Below are 16,353 nucleotides of genomic sequence, written 5' to 3' on the forward strand. Positions count from 1 at the left end.
ACCGGCTTGAGCCGGTGAAGAGCTGCCAAAGCAGGAGCGAGTAGCGCAGATGCCACAGCGCCGAGTGGTTGTTATAGCCGCAAACGAGAAGATGATGCCAGCTAGGTGGAATTTATAAATCATTTTAGTCGTTCATATTTTCTTACGTAGCAACTGGAGCGATAACGAACTGGTCCAAGAGTAGCACCGCAAAAAAAAAAAAATGGGGGGCAAAGTGGAGATAACAAAATTCTGAGTTAGTTCCAAGAGCAGGCTGGAGTTTCTCAACTTAACGAGTGTTTTCCTCCTGTACCTCACGGCTTGTAAGTAACTAGCTAAACATATAGCTATATCTTCTCTGCGTGCTGCTTTGTTACTAGTGTTCTCGTAGTTGTCCAGTGTCTATTACAAAGGTAAAACGTATGGCGCAGAGCACGAGTAACACTGCAGCTCTAGCGTCGAGGTTGACACTTGAATGTCTTGCTAAATTTCAAAATGAAGGCACACATCTCAATGACTGTTCTTTCGTAGTGCGAGCATGAGAGGACAGAAATGGCACTGAGCTGTTTCAAGTCGTGATTTGGGAAATGCCGCACACTTGCTCGCTGCTCACCTCCCCCCCTGCAATGCCGATGTCATGACCAGAGGGTACACATAACTTTATAGGCCACATTCGCCAAACACAAATAAGGGTTCATACGGGTGATAGATAGATAGATACTTTATTCATCCCCGTAGGGAAATTCACACTTCCAGCAGTCTACCCCGTTGTTTATTAACAGATTAACATGATGCCCTGGTGCTTGAAATCCTTGAAATTGCTTGAATTTTAATGTTGTATTTGAAGGGTTGAACTGTGCTTTAATTTTGGGTGAAGTGCTTGTAAATGCTTGAAATAGTTGCCATGTTTCTCAACGAATCTGCTTAAAATATACGTCGACGCTGCTCTTTGGTTGCTTCGCTTTGCCATTGCATTTGTTCTTCCTTTGTGATTAAAGGCAGCTGGCATCAATTTGTACGGCATTGTCCTATGAAGCGTTATCACCCCCTATGGGTCGCTACACCAAAACAACGCATGAAATGTGTATTAGTACAAGTTTTATAGATGCTGGGCCAGTTTGTTGTCAATTCATTTGAAATTATAATGTTACCATGATTCACATGATCAAAACACCATACTTGATATTGAATGTTCTTTCACGTGGACTGTATGCTTTGCCTGTCAGCTTTTATATGCAATGGTTAATTGATGATACATGGCTGTATGGGGCACTGACGGACTTTCCATCTCCTAACCCAAAGTTTTTGGAATTGATCCTCCTCAGTGATAGCATGTAAAAAATTTTTTAAAGCAAAACTTCTCTACCTTAAAAGTTGGTGCGTCATTTGAGGTGTCCGGAATTTGATAGTTAAAAGTAGAATATTTTCTCTATTATGTATGTGTAAACACAATGCCTAACGCTTTTCCATCGTGCCTAAATGCTTTTATTTTCTTGTTAGTAAAGCTGTTTGGGATGCGCAACACATTTGGTGGGAGGGAAAAAATGGGGGGGGAGACTGTTGGAGTGTGTCTTAGTGCTAGTCATTGCAGTTTTTGTTATTGAAGAATGAAAATGATAAAGGTAAGTAAAGCCCTGTTTCAAATACAGTCCTAATGCCAACCCAAACCCCCAAAAAGATGAAAAAAAAAGTTCATTTGAGCACATCTAAGAAATGCACTACTTGTACACACAACATAAGGGGTTGATAGAGGCAGCAATGATGACACATTCCAGGTGATGGCGTTAGTGAGTAAAATAGATCCAAATTCCATACAGCACCTTTAATTTGCTCCGAACACCAGTTGACCACTGTTTTATGAGTAAAAATGTTAATATAATGTTTTGCAAAGCACCACCCCATGGCTTAAAAAACTAAAGAAGTCTATTTGCCATTTGAGAAAATAGCCTATTAATAATTGGTACAATCAGTTGGAGTCAGGTATTCATTCGCCACAAACGGTCGTATGGCAAAAATCTAAAGGTATCGGTACTCAAAGTTAGATACCAATACCAGTATCGACTGCCTTTGTGTGGCCCGTTAACAGTCAGCAACCTGGAATTTAAGGAATGGTAAAATGCCTTTTAATGAGTGCAATATTTAGTTGGAAAAAATGTATGTTTATAAAGTTTTTTCTTTATGGTCCTTTACCGGCCTTTTTTCTACAGGGATGGGAATGCAATATGCTTATTTTAGCAATATGCATATAGTAATGATGACTACTCTCTAGCTGAGTATGCTTTATACGTGTGAAAAAATGTGGAATCGAATATCCCTACTTTGAAGTCAAACACATTCATAGTTATTCTTTAATGAAAAAGCACTTGTGTTTTTCTACTGGGGATTTCGAAGTTGTTGGGTGCTGCATCTGGCTCCGCTTGCAGCTGTTACATCATCATGCACCAGCTGCATAACATTAATATTTATGTTTATACACAGTATTAAGTACTTGAGGAGGCTTGCCTAGCTCGTAATTGAACTCAAGTGACACAGAAAAGGAAAACTGGAGAAATGACAGCCACTAAACAAGTTTGTCTCTTCAACATCAATTACAAATGCACTTAATAACAACGTTTAACATCCTTTTGCGTGTCATTGCAGTCTTGATGGGTTCCAAATGGAATAATTACCTGGGTCCAAATGTCTACACCGAGGTACCTGATGGTGGCTGGGGCTGGGCCGTAGCCTTCGCCTTCTTCGTGGTGGAGGTCTGCACCTATGGGACGCTCAAGAGCATGGGCATTTTTCTCCAGGATTTGATGAAGGAGTTTAACGAAAGCAACAGTCGGGTGTCATGGGTCATCTCCATCAGTGTCTTCATTTTCACCTTTACTGGTGAGTACTGGGTTGAACCTTTTTAACACAAAATTATCATTATTACCCGATTACTTTTACTTTTACAATATTTACCGCACTCCAAACTTCGTCAGGCAGATCCGCCATTGTTGTTTTGGTGTCGCGGTTCGAGTTTTCGTCTGCACGCCGATCTCGGCAAACGAGATCTCGTTGCTTTGAGATTACGTCACTGTTGTGGTGCTTGTCGACGAGGGAAGGTGAAAATCAACACAAAATTGGTAATTTCTTCAGTGTCAGTAATAAGTCGAAACATAATGCAGAAAGTGATAACAACGGCAATAATTTTGGCTTGAAAAAACAGCGAGAAATTCTTCGGAAAATCGCGGAGGCAGGAAAACACGTGAGGATTTGAACCCACTAGACCCGGTTGGGTCAAAAAAACTACATTTTTTTTTTACAAGTCTTCGGTGCCGTCCGTACACTTTGGATTACTTTCTATCATATCGTTATGGGTTTTTACGCACAAAAATCCGTTTATCCGAGGATTCAACTCCTTGCCCTGAATAATTCTCGCGCCGGCGTGATGAGGGGGCCCTATCGTGGATGCAGTGCCGGAGCTAAGGCTAAGCAGCTAGCGGCGTTATAAGTCTTCTGCACCGTCCGTAATCATGGTAAATGTTAACTCTATAAATCAAATAAGACACGCGAACTGGCTGTTCTGGTGAAAAACGTCAAAGCGTACAGGGAGTGCAGTTTGCAGTGTTATACGGAAACGTGGCTCATGTCTAGCATCTCGGTCGCTAACGTGGAGCAACCGGTAGCTACCGGAGCTAACCTCCTCTCCGATTCCCGGCTTAGCGTGTGACGTCATCCACTCCGCTAAACGGAACTCCGGAAAACGAAAATATACAATTATTAACTCACACATATGTTGGAATGTCTCAAATAAAAAGTTTCCAAATTAAACTGAAAACCAACACTGATTAATATTACTTCAATGATAAAATGTTTTGTTTCTTATTGTATCAAATATTGAAAAGAAAAGAAAACTATGAGGGTTTTCCATGACATTGTTATATTAAATACATTACTGAGCTTTAAAGAACTTTCTTTCAAATCCCTGCCCCCCGCCCCGACCACAAATTGGCAGTATTCACCTGGCTGTTTCTTCTCTGCAGCCCCCCTATCCACCATGCTGAGCAATCGATTCGGCCATCGCCCCATTGTGATGGTGGGGGGCTTTTTGGTCAGCTTGGGTACTATCACCTCCGCCTTCACCAACTCCCTCAGTGAGATGTACATCACCATTGGCATCATCTCGGGTAATTCATCGATACAGCGCTATTCCTTTGTCAACTTTCTGCCAGTCGTGCCTTCCTCGAATGAACCGAATTGTTGGCACCAAAAATTACTAAAAGTTCAGTTTGTGTATGGTGCGGCTGCTTATTTTTCATTTTGAATACTAGAAAAGAGATGGAAACACTGTCACAACAGAAATTCTGCCATGCTTTTTTTCAACAAGACTTTTCAGAAATGTTTTTCTGTGCCTTTGGATCCACTTTTTTTTAGCTGCTAGCTGGACTTGGCAAATGTTTACATGCCAACATTACAGAGCTAACATACATTTGAGTCAAGTCCTATATATTTGTATAGCCCTTAATCGCCATTTTCGTTCAGATTTCCTGCAGTCTTGTTTAAGTGAACTAGTTTTATCAGTAAACCAAGGCGTGCACCTTTTGGGTCGTGATTTGAGCAGTTTTATTTTGTAAACATATATTTTGTGTGTGACATTAAATCAATTTCTCACTGAAGTCATTTAGCTGGTGCTAAGTTATGTGCAAGGAAAATTGTATTTAATATTAATATTCATTTATGGTGAATATGCAAATATGACTTGTGCATTATATTAGACTGTGCCAACTACCGCACTGTCGTCATCAGGTCACGTCAAATCTATTTGCATATCCCTTAATCACAAAATGTCTCAAAGGACTTCACAGACCACAAATACACCATTCCCCAATTTGAAAAAGACATGTAGGCAAGAAAAACTCAAAACCTCAACAAAACCTCAACATCAGTCCTTTCCTCTCTCGTTTTCTTGTCCTTATTTACTGAACCATCCCTTAAAATGTAAAATGTGTAAGGGAGGGATAATACTATTTTTTTTATCATAAACAACTTTACTAAAGGAAGAAAGCAGAATGAACTTGCCTGTATAATTTGCATTTTAGAATTTTCAGCCGTTGCACATATCCGACCGAAAAAAAATTGCCTTTTTTATGTTTTATGAAAATGTAGTATTTAAAATCAGCGGCAAGTAATATGCCAGTCGATTGTTCATCATTTTATATTGTGCGTTTCAAGCAAGTCATAGCAAAATAATTGTTTTAAACTATTATTCTTTTTTTATTTTTATTTTTTTATATTTTGGTTTTGGTATTTTGGTATTTCGGCCAAGCAAAGCGTTACACATTTTTGCTCCAATTTTTCCATTTTGGTGCATCTTTGTTTCCGATCCAGTGACATTACCAGCTCAGTAGCCTAGATGGTAAGGCGCCCGCTTTGAGACTGGGAGGTCTCTGGTTCGCGCCTCGGCCGAGTCATACCTAAGACTTATAACATTGGTAAAAATGGCGGCGCCCTCTGTTGGCTGCGGCTGCATCGGCTCGCTACAACGGGTCAGGTGTATCGACATTTCGTTCTGTGTACATTGTTACAAAGAATGACAATACAAAGGAAATTATTATTATTTACAGCTTGAAGGCTGTGTATTTGCAGACATGACTTTTCTGAAACTTGTTTTTTTTTAAGCAAAGGGGCTTCTAGCAGTGTCAACAGCAAATGCGTTTGTTTCACAACTTTGCATTGAAAGCATACTTCCCCTTCAATAACAGATGGACAACAGCTGGAACTTGTGACACAAAACTGTTTAAAAAAACTCATAGACTATAAAGTACGGTATTTTTCTCAGTATAAAGCTTCTTCATACAGGTGCATGGAATTTAAACTACAGTAGGGCTGCACAAATAAAAAAGGGCCACATTTGAGCATTGATTGATCAGTCAAAATATATCACTGATCACAATTGCATAACTTTGAATACAATGGGAATTGAACCCTGATCTTGGCGTGGAGTGTGTTAGGTCCTTCTTGACCTTACTAAATAAGCGACACTAGAAAACGCATTAGGTCTTATCTCATCATCACGAAATGTTTACTCACGGTGCCAAATATTTGATGATGTTATAGGGTTAGGCCACGAGAATATTGTCAGACATTAACCGCATCCGTGGTACAGCCGACTAGTATAGTATTTATGAAGCACACAAGATACTGAACTGAGTGGGAATAACAGCATTGCAGGAAGTAATGCGGTCGTTCTGAACTAAATGAATAGAATGGCAATGTAGGAAGTAATTCTGTTGTCCTGCAAAATATACACAAATGCATTGCCGCCTTTACTCAAAACATTTGTCACTTACAATTCTTAGTTTGAGTGGAGAAAAGGTCAAACAACATTCTCCTCAACATATCTAGTACCGGGACAAAAATTATGTGATAATGAGATAAGACCTAGTGCCTTTTCATGTGTTGTCTATATCCCTAGTAGGGCTGCAAGGTTCCTGGAAAAAAACCTAATCGCGATTTTTCAGACCAGTATAGCAATTTTGATGCGATTTTATATTTTGAAAGAATAGTGCATGTTCTATGCTGGATTTTTTTTTGTGAGTACTTAACTCTTGAATGTATGACCTACCAGTATGTACACTGTTTTACGAGTCGGGTCAAAAATAAGTGGGGGGAAGAATAAAAATACGGATGGCATCGTGTCATAAACACGTTTCATGAGGAATACTTGGACTATGACAATATTACAACTTTTTTCCTCTTTAAGATTTTGAAGCATAATAACCCAGGTGTTAATACTAGTGCCATGCTTCAAACTAAACTATCTTCTGGGAAGCTTCATTCATTCATTCAAGCTTTGTTTGGGTTGCTTTCTGCTCACACGAGGCGCACACTTGGGTGTGTGACTTGCTACTTGCAAACTTTGCCTTGCCTTTATTTCTAGTGCCGTTAAACTTGCCTCTGATTGGCTGGCGCTGTTAAAACCCGATCTGTGAGAATTCTGATTGGCCAAATCCTCCATCACTCAAATACAAATGGGAAACATTAAATCGAGCAATAAGTCCTTAAGAAATTCAGTGTCTTGCAATTACACAACCACACTACGTCACATCGTAATAGCAACTAAATTTTGGTTAGTAGTGCTGCCCTAATCCCTAGTGTCTAGGTGATGGGACCCGTGCTGCTACTATTGCTAACCTCGATCCCTGTTGCCGCCATTGCTATACAATTGTGGTCAGCAATAAAAAAAATGGGAACTGATCAAAAATTGCACAAACTGATAAAAGATATCCAATACTGTCTCCATATAAAGCGCACCTGTGTATAAGGTGCACGTTCGGATTTCTGGCCAATTTAGGATTTTTGGATGGGCTTTATAGTCGTGAAAATACAGTAATATCTACAAAATTCCCTCGCAGATGATGAGTTAAGTTATAAATTAAGACATGCAAGGGAGATTTTTAGGTGAGACAAAAGCACTGTTAGCTCTTCCACCTTGATTGCCGTTCCTACCTTTTAACTGACAACTAACTGGACCATCCCTTTTCTCTTCTCTCCCTGTTTCTTTTTTTTTGTCTTTACATGCCTTTGTCTTTCAGCTGCTGGTATCAAAACTGCCACCCTCACAAGCAACTCGTCAGATACAGGAGTGACCTGACACCCTGACCTTTGACCCAACTCTCTAGCCATGCTGTGTTCCTACCATGCGGGCCAGAGGCTGTCATGTCCCCTTTTCTTGTCTCCTCTTTGTTTACAGGCTTTGGCTACTGCCTCACCTTCCTCCCCACCGTCACAATTCTTTCACAGTACTTCTCCACCCGTCGAGCCCTTGTCACCTCGGCTGCTTCTTCAGGAGAATCATTCGCAATATTCGTGTTTGCCCCAGGTGAGGTTGAGTTTTCAGCTGCTAAGATAAAAGATCATGACTTGATGATATATATATATATATATATATATATATATATATATATATATATATATATATATATATATATATATATATATATATATATATATATATATATATATATATATACACTTCTATGTATATACATATATAGCAATATGGATATAAATATACATATATACCAATATCTCATTTCATCTCATTAGCTGCACCGCTTATCCTCAGTAGGGTCGCGGGGGTGCTGGAGCCCATCCCAGCAGTCATCGGGCAGTGGGCAGGGGACACCCTGAACTGGTTGCCAGCCAATCGCAGGGCTATATACCAATATGAATATACATATACAGTGGAACCTCGGTTCTCTACCATTATCCGTTCCAGAATCCTGTTCGAAAACCGATTCGTTCGATCACCAAAATAATTTTTCCCATTAAAAATAATGTAAATCATTTTAATCCGTTCCAACACCCTGAATGTTTACCTTGAATGTTTAACGTAAACATAAAGCTAACCCAGGCTAATCATACGTTGGCGTTATTGTAATCTTCCGTACAAAAGATTATGAACGTGCAAAAATAAAAAAATCAGGTCATTTACAAGTTATTTAGCACCCGGGTCTCCACAACAAGTGGTGAGTGGTTCATTGGAAAGGGGGCTGCGTCCCAACACCCTGAATGTTGGGCTCCGTTCCAACACCCTGAATGTTTTGAATGTTTAATGTAAACATGAAGCTAATCTAACGTACGAAAGATTACGCTAACATGAACGTGTAAAAATTTAAAAAAAGGATAAAGAAAAGAATTATGCATAGGATTTCTTACCTTTGTGGTGGTCAGCAGAAGGCGCAGGTGGACGGTGGTGCTATTATTTCTTTCTTGAATGCAATAGTTGTACGCATTACTTTTCTTTTTTCACCTGTAGAAACTGCTGCTTGCACTGACTTTCTTCGGAGGCATAATTAGGGGCTAAGACACTTCGTACACCTATATTAAAAGCGAAAGCAAAACGAAGCACGGCCGCACGCAATAAGAGCGATCTACACCCGTACGCCGCTCAGCATCGCACCCTAAAGTACGCACTCACGCATTACCGGCGTTCTAACTTTTTTGACCGAATAGCGAAGCAAGAATTTCTGGAAATTTTTGGTCGGACTCCGATTTGTTCGAACTGAGAGGCATTCAAAAACCGAGGTTCCACTGTACATATATACATATACGTATATACGTATATATATATAATATATATATATATATATATATATATATATATACATGTACACATACTGGACTGTCTCAGAAAATTAGAATATTGTGATAAAGTTCTTTATTTTCTGTAATGCAATTAAAAAAACAAAAATGTCATACATTCTGGATTCATTACACATCAACTGAACTATTTCAAGCCTTTTATTATTTTAATATTGCTCAATTTGGCTTACAGCTTAAGCAAACCAAAAATCCTATCTCAAAATATTAGAATATCATGAAAAAGTATACAAGTAGGCTATTCAACTAATCACCTGAATCATCTAATTAACTCGAAACACCTTGCGAGGGTTTCCTGAGCCTTAAAAACACTCAGCTTGGTTCAGTAAACTAAATCACAAGTATGGGGAAGACTGCTGATCTAACTGCTGTCCAGAGGACCATCATTGATACCCTCCATCAGGAGGGTAAGACACAAAAGGAAAATTCTCAAAGAGCAGTGCAGTTTCAAAGCATATCCACCAAAAGTCTGTTGGAAGGGAAAATGTGGCCGGAAACGCTGCACAACCAAGAGAGATGACCGCAGCCTTAACAAAATTGTGACGAAGAGCCGCTTCCAGAATTTGGGGGAGCTTCAAAGACAGTGGGCTGAAGCTGGAGTCCAGGTATCAAAAGCCACAGTTCACAGACGTGTCCGGGAAATGGGCTACAATAGCCGTATTCCCATGGCCAAGCCACTTCTGAACTCAAGACAACGGAAGAAGCGTTTGACTTGGGCTATGGAGAAGAAGCACTGGACAGTTGCAGAGTGGTCCAAAGTCCTCTTTTCAGACGAAAGCAAGTTTTGCATTTCATTTGGAAGTCAAGGCGCCAGAGTCTGGAGAAAGGCTGGAGAGGAGCAAAATCCAAGTTGCTTGAAATCCAGTGTGAAGTTCCCACAGTCAGCAATGGTTTGGGGAGCCATGTCAGCTGCTGTTGTTGATCCACTGTGTTTCATCAAGTCCAGAGTAAATGCAACTGTGTACCAAGAGATTTTAGAGCACTACATGTTTCCATCTGCTGAAAAGCTCTATGGAGATGAGGATTTTATTTTCCAGCATGATCTGGCACCTGCCCACAGTGCCAAAACCACCAGTAACTGGTGCACTGACCATGGCATCACTGTCCTTGATTGGCCTGCTAATTCCCCTGACCTGAACCCCATCGAGAATTTGTGGGGTATAGTTAAGAAGAAGATGAAAGACACCAGACCTACAAATGCAAATGAGCTGAAGGCCGCTATCGAAGCATCCTGGGCATCAATAACACCTCAGCAATGCCACAGGCTGATTGCCTCCATGCCACGCCGGATTGATGCAGTAATCCATGCAAAAGGATTCCCAACCAAGTACTGAGTGCATCAATGGACATTTTCAAATGTTTGATTTAGTTTTGCTGTTATAAAATTATTTTTTTACTTGGTCTGAGGAAGTATTCTAATATTTTGAGATAGGATTTTTGAGTTTTTTTCAGCTGTAAGCCAAAATCAGCAATATTCAAATAATAAAAGGCTTGAAATAGTTCAGTTGATGTGTAATGAATCCAGAATGTATGACATTTTTGTTTTTTTAATTGCATTACAGAAAATAAAGAACTTTATCACAATATTCTAATTTTCTGAGACAGTCCAGTACATTGTTTCTTAGAGATCATCATTTTACATATCTCTGGTGGTCCATCTGTCATTGCCAGTGTGCCCATTTTTTATTCATCGGCGGCCTGATTTTACCAATGCTTCCATGGTTACTTTGTCACTGATGCCATTTCAGGGCTAAACCACTGAGATGCACGGCGGCCTTCACAGTCAACTCTTTTTTGTTTTTTTTAGTCACCATGTTGAAAATAGTTTTGGCTAAAATTCTCACAGAGGGTCAAGGGCAAGGTGTCCAAAGGGCTACAAATTTATTTTACACTCCAGTCAACATTACTAGCGGGCCACATACACCGTCTTTTCCGCAATACAAGGCGCACCGTGTTATAAGGCGCACCTTCAATGAATGATATATTTTAAAACTTTTTCCATACATAAGGCGCACCGCATTATAAGGCGCTACAGTAGAGACTGTAGTTCAATATGCAACCATTAGATGGTGCCGCGCTAAAGGCAATGTCAACAAAACAGTCAGATAGGTCAGTCAAACATTATTAATAGATAACAAACAAGCTTTCCACAACTCCATTAACTCCTAAAATGAATAAACAGCTGTTTTATTATTTTCTCTGAGATAAAGCATTTTTGTGACACATCTTTAACATCTTTGAACAACAGCAAGGCATAACATGTTACTTTTCCTCCATTTAGTCAACACGCAAAAAAAACGTCTGATACTGTTATGGTAAATTAAACGTTAGTGCAATCGCAATATAGTGACACTCGTAATGTGCAAAAACAATAACATGTGCAAAACAATAACAAAAAAGCATTAACATAATAACTAAAATGTAAAACGTAAACACACAAAAGAAAAACATAAAGCTCACTCTATCAGCTCCTCATCTACGAATCCCTCGAATTCTTCTTCTGCAGTGTTCGAATTGACCATCTCAGTGAATGGGCCATCCAACACGTCCGGCTCTGTCTCATCAAGGTCGTCATTAATCGAGTCAGTGTTGTTGTTGCTGTTGTTGTCTGGCAGTTGGGGGACAATTCCCGTCTTCCTGAAAGCTCGGACCACAGTTGAGACGGATATATCAGCCCAGGCATTTACGAGCCACTGACAGATGGTGGCGCATGTCGTCCGATGCTGTCTCCCCGTCTTGGTGAACGTGTGTTAAGTTCCCGTGCCAGCGCTGTTGCCTTCATTCAAATAGTGATTGTACTGACACTTCTACTTGCTGCTCTTTGTTCAACAACCCACTGTTCAAGTGTGTCCTCTAACTGTGGCCATCTCGCTTTATTGCCACAGAAACTTTATTTAGTCTTCTTTACTTGGCGCAGCTCATCCTCATGCTTCCTCCACTTCCGCACCATCGATTCATTAATGTTAAACTCTCTTGCTGTTGCTCTATTTCCGTGTTCTACTGCGTGACTGATCGCCTTGAGTTTAAACTGCGTTGTAAGCGTGTCTCTTAATAGGAGCCATTTCAGGGTCTTTATACAAACGCACAAATAAAAGAGAATCGTTGTTTGATATTTCCCAGTATGCACAGCGCACTTCTTCTACGCGAAAAATGGAGTCGGTGGCTGCCTACCGTAAGTTGTGAGACCTGTCGCGGTTGAATATTGATCCATATATAAGGCGCACCGGATTATAAGGCGCATAGTCAGCTTTAAAAAAAAAAAAAAAGAAGATTTTAGGTGCGGCTTATAAATAAATGCTGAAAATACGGTAATTAATTTTATAACACAGGCCGCCGGCCAGTAAAAATAAGATCACTGGCTGTAACTAGCCACCGGGCCAGACTTTGGTCATTAGAGGTAAATCAAAGATAATAATGTAAAAAAAAAAGTTTATTTTATTTGACAACACAATTCTTTTAGGATATTTCTTTGTTCTTTTCCCACTTGTAGTAAATTTAGTGTTGCTTACTATGCACAGACTTCCTCTTCACTAGCAATCTAGATGACATTCTGCTACCAGTGACTGAAACAATCCAGATTTGATCCGAAATGGGGAAAACTAGATCCGTTTTTTTATTTTTTTTTCCCCCTTAAAAAATTTGTTAAACGGTGCACACAAATTGAAATAATAATGAAATAAGTATAAAATACAGGGAAAATGTATAATTTGTCAGGTATGACCTGTGTGACCCAGACCTTGAAGTAACAATATTATTTAGAGGTGTTCATCTGGGTCAAATACATCAGCACAATTTCACCGGTGAATGAAAACATTTTTTGGTCTCAATTTTCAAAGGCAATGGCGATGACAGTGTCCACCTAAATGTCCACCTGTGTTAGTTTTTAAATAATTCTAAAACTATAATGTGAGTGTTCACGAAGCGATAATTTTGTTTTTCTGTTATCTTCGTTCAATTGAAACTAAGTAAAATTAAGAATACAGACATCTGAATGGATTGAAAATGTTGCATCCTAAAATCTCTCTTGTATTATATCCACACAGTTTTTACGAAATTGAAGGACCACTTTGGATGGCGGCACTGTCTACTTGTTGTTGGAATCTTTCAATCTTGCATTATCGGTTGTGGCCTTCTTCTCCGTCCAATCATCATCCAGCTCGAGCTAGATAAGGATTACAACAAACTTCCCATGGAACAACTGCAGGAGGTGTACGATCTGGAAAACGAACACACCAGGACTTCTATCAGCTCAGGAATTTCCCAGAGTTCAGAAGACTCAGGCGTCACTTCCCTTTCTGCCTCAAATGTATGTTTGGGGATGGCAGGTGCAGAAATAAAGTCAGATTGGGATCTGCAGGAGTGCCAGGAAGTGTCATTGTCCACACCCCCATCTTCATGCACAGTGGATGCTGACCCAAGTGTGTCAGGGTTATCCAAACCACTAAGATTAAAACTGCTTGACTTCTCCGTCTTAAAAGACAGTGCCTTCATTTGTTACTCGCTCTTTGGCCTGTTCGCCACTCTCGGTTTTTTTGCCCCTCAGCTTTACATCATTGAACTAAGCAAAAGTCACGGCGTGGAGCCCAACATGGCAGCCTACACGCTCTCTGTCATGGCTGTGGCTGAGATCTTTGGTCGCCTGTCTATTGGGGTCTTGCTCAGCAAAGTGAAATGCAGAAAGACACTTGTGTTGCTATGGTGTGTTGTTTTTCTGTGCCTGGTTCTGGTGGCCTTCACCATCGTTTGGGATTTTTGGGGCTTGGTGGTCTGCTGCGCCATCTATGGCTACTTCCTCGGCACGGTGGGTTCCACGCACATCCCTATGCTAGCAGAAGAGGACGTGGTAGGCATCGACAAAATGGCATCGTCTGTGGGAGTGTACGTTTTTATTCAGAGCTTCGCTGGATTAGCAGGACCCCCCCTTGGAGGTAAAACATTGGTTTGTGTTATGTCTCATGGATTTTATGTAACACATTTTCCGGACTGTACGGCAGACCTAAAATCCCTAAACGGGACAGAAATTTAAAAGTACGCCTTATGTACAGGAAAAAATTGTGCAATTATTAATATGTCTAGTTATCGCTGACCAGAATTGCATGACAATAGTGGCGACAATGAATGAACAGCAAGAGCGCTAATACTAGGCACCAGGCTATAGAAAGATGACCTCGGAAAAGCCACTAGGTCTTTTTTCATTGTCACAATTATTAATAGTCACGGTACCAAATACAAATGTTGGAGAAATAAGATTTAAAAAGTGGTTAAAATTTTGCATACAATTTGTTTCACTTACTCTTAAATAAAACGAAGCATGGTGAGTGACAAAAACCTAATCAAATATGTGCAGCCATGCGTTTTATTATCTTTTAGGACGACTGAATTACTTCCCACAATGCCTTTATCTTCATTCAGTTCAGAATCTTGTTCGCCTCATAAAGGCTTTGCGAGTCGTTGATACAATACCAAAATTTAGTCGTCCCCAACCTTTTGTGCACCACGGATCAGTTTAATGTCTGACAATGTAATGATGACATAAAACCTAATGTATTTTTCTGCATACTCTATATTTGGCATAGGCAATACTAGCAAAATCGGTATCAATCCCATCCAAATAAATACAGGGTAGTATCAGTTGATACGGATGTCATGATCATTGACACAATCAGAAAAGAGGATATTGTCCTCTTTCTGATTGAAAAAAGATTACATCGCGGAGTGTTTCCTGCTTGTTTCTGTCATTTTTAGCTATATATATATATATATATGATCGCATATATTTGGTCCTCTCTTTTGCCTCTAATGCAGGATGCAGCCGCAGGCCAGGTAGGGAGAGGTGCTATAAGTGTCCCTGTTAGGCACGACTCAGCCACAAACTTAAAGAATGGCCGAGGGAGAGAAGGGCTACATTGAAAAGCGACGTTTTGAGGAAATTGGTGGAGTGTAGAATCAATGCCAGGATTGATCCGATCCAAGTACTCAGTATTGATATAATCGATATTTTGATCGATCAGCCCACCCTTACTCTGTAACCCTATTAGTCTAGACAACTAGTCTAACTTGACAAGCTGCAACACATCCATCCAGCCATTATCTGCACCCCCTTATCCTCAGTAGGGTTGCAGGGGTGCTGGAGCCCATCGCAGCTGTCTTCGGGCAGTGGGCAGGGGACACCCTCAACTAGTTGCCGGCCAGTCGCAGGGCACACAGAGACAGACAACTCATACGCCCATTCACACCTACGGACTATTTGGACTGGTCAATTAACCTGACATGCATGTTTTGGGGAATGTGGGAGGAAACCGGAGCACCCGGAAGAAACCCACGCACATGCAAACTCCACACAAGGAGGCTGCTGGACTTGAACCCTGAATCTCCACACCGTGGGGCTGCGCGCTAACCACCCACCCGCCGTGCAACACAAATCAAGAATAAAAAAATATACATCTAAAATTTCTTAATTGAAAAGATGCATTTAAAGCAGAGATAGTAGAATATATTGACCGCTTTTTTATTTTGTTTGTTTTGTTAAACTAAACGGCCAGCAAAATCTTAACCACTTCAAGAACGGTTTATACACGCAATTAAACCTACACATGCTTAAAACCGTCTGTCATGTTTCTTGGGTTAGTTGTTCAAATAAGGGTTTTAAACTTATTTAATGGTTCCAAAATAGGAGGGTTAGAAACTAAGATTTAGCCTCCTTATAAAGGGATTTAACTGAATTTAGGGCCTAAAATAGGGTTAGGGCAAGTGTTACAGCTAAAGTAGTTTTAGGGTTAGGAGCTAGTTTGTGTTAGGGTTTCAAACTGAATGTTGGGTTCCAAAATAGGTTTGGAGCTAGGTTTATGGTTTAATACAGGGTTAGGGCTAGGGTTAGGTGTAAGTCCAGGGTTAGAAGCTAGGGTTTAGACTGTAAACTAGGGTTTTAAAACGATTTGAGGGTTCCGAATTAAGGTTTGAGCTAGAGTTAAGGTTTGAAACTAAGGTTTAGGCTTGCGTTCTTTTTATCGGCGCTGGATTTCTACTTGTAATTGTACCGGAAAAAAATGGAAAATTGGCTTTAAAAGTCCTTACAAAGTTCTGAATTTGGCCATGTATATGGTGTGTAAACCCTGCTTATATATGAAAAATATATAGATCACATAAAATATTTTTTTGTGGGTGTGCCCTATAATCCGGCGCCCCGGTGCAGAGAATACAGCATTTTAAGGATTAAAATGTGGTTGTTTTTCTTTGCAG

At 40.2% G+C, this 16,353-nt stretch overlaps 1 protein-coding gene across 5 annotated transcripts in view; it reads left to right on the top strand.

Moving 5' to 3' along the window:
- slc16a6b (solute carrier family 16 member 6b) overlaps positions 1-16,353 on the top strand; it is an 18,568-nt gene continuing 2,215 nt past the window's right edge. The window contains exons 1-6 of one of the 5 annotated variants that reach the window (XM_088329593.1): positions 459-627; positions 2,458-2,547; positions 2,620-2,853; positions 3,993-4,136; positions 7,703-7,831; positions 13,158-14,042. In XM_088329593.1, the coding sequence (XP_088185719.1) occupies positions 2,625-2,853; positions 3,993-4,136; positions 7,703-7,831; positions 13,158-14,042 (1,387 nt within the window). In that variant the 5' untranslated portion in view covers positions 459-627; positions 2,458-2,547; positions 2,620-2,624. Of the gene's footprint in view, positions 303-458; positions 628-2,457; positions 2,548-2,619; positions 2,854-3,992; positions 4,137-7,702; positions 7,832-13,157; positions 14,043-16,353 lie in introns of those variants that run through there. The other 4 variants (XM_088329609.1, XM_088329585.1, XM_088329602.1 and 1 more) reach the window with 4 other exon arrangements.

The sequence above is a fragment of the Urocampus carinirostris genome, chromosome 1 (genome assembly GCF_059441175.1).
Source record: "Urocampus carinirostris isolate Australia breed hairy pipefish chromosome 1, RoL_Ucar_1.0, whole genome shotgun sequence".
NCBI classification, from domain to species: domain Eukaryota; kingdom Metazoa; phylum Chordata; class Actinopteri; order Syngnathiformes; family Syngnathidae; genus Urocampus; species Urocampus carinirostris.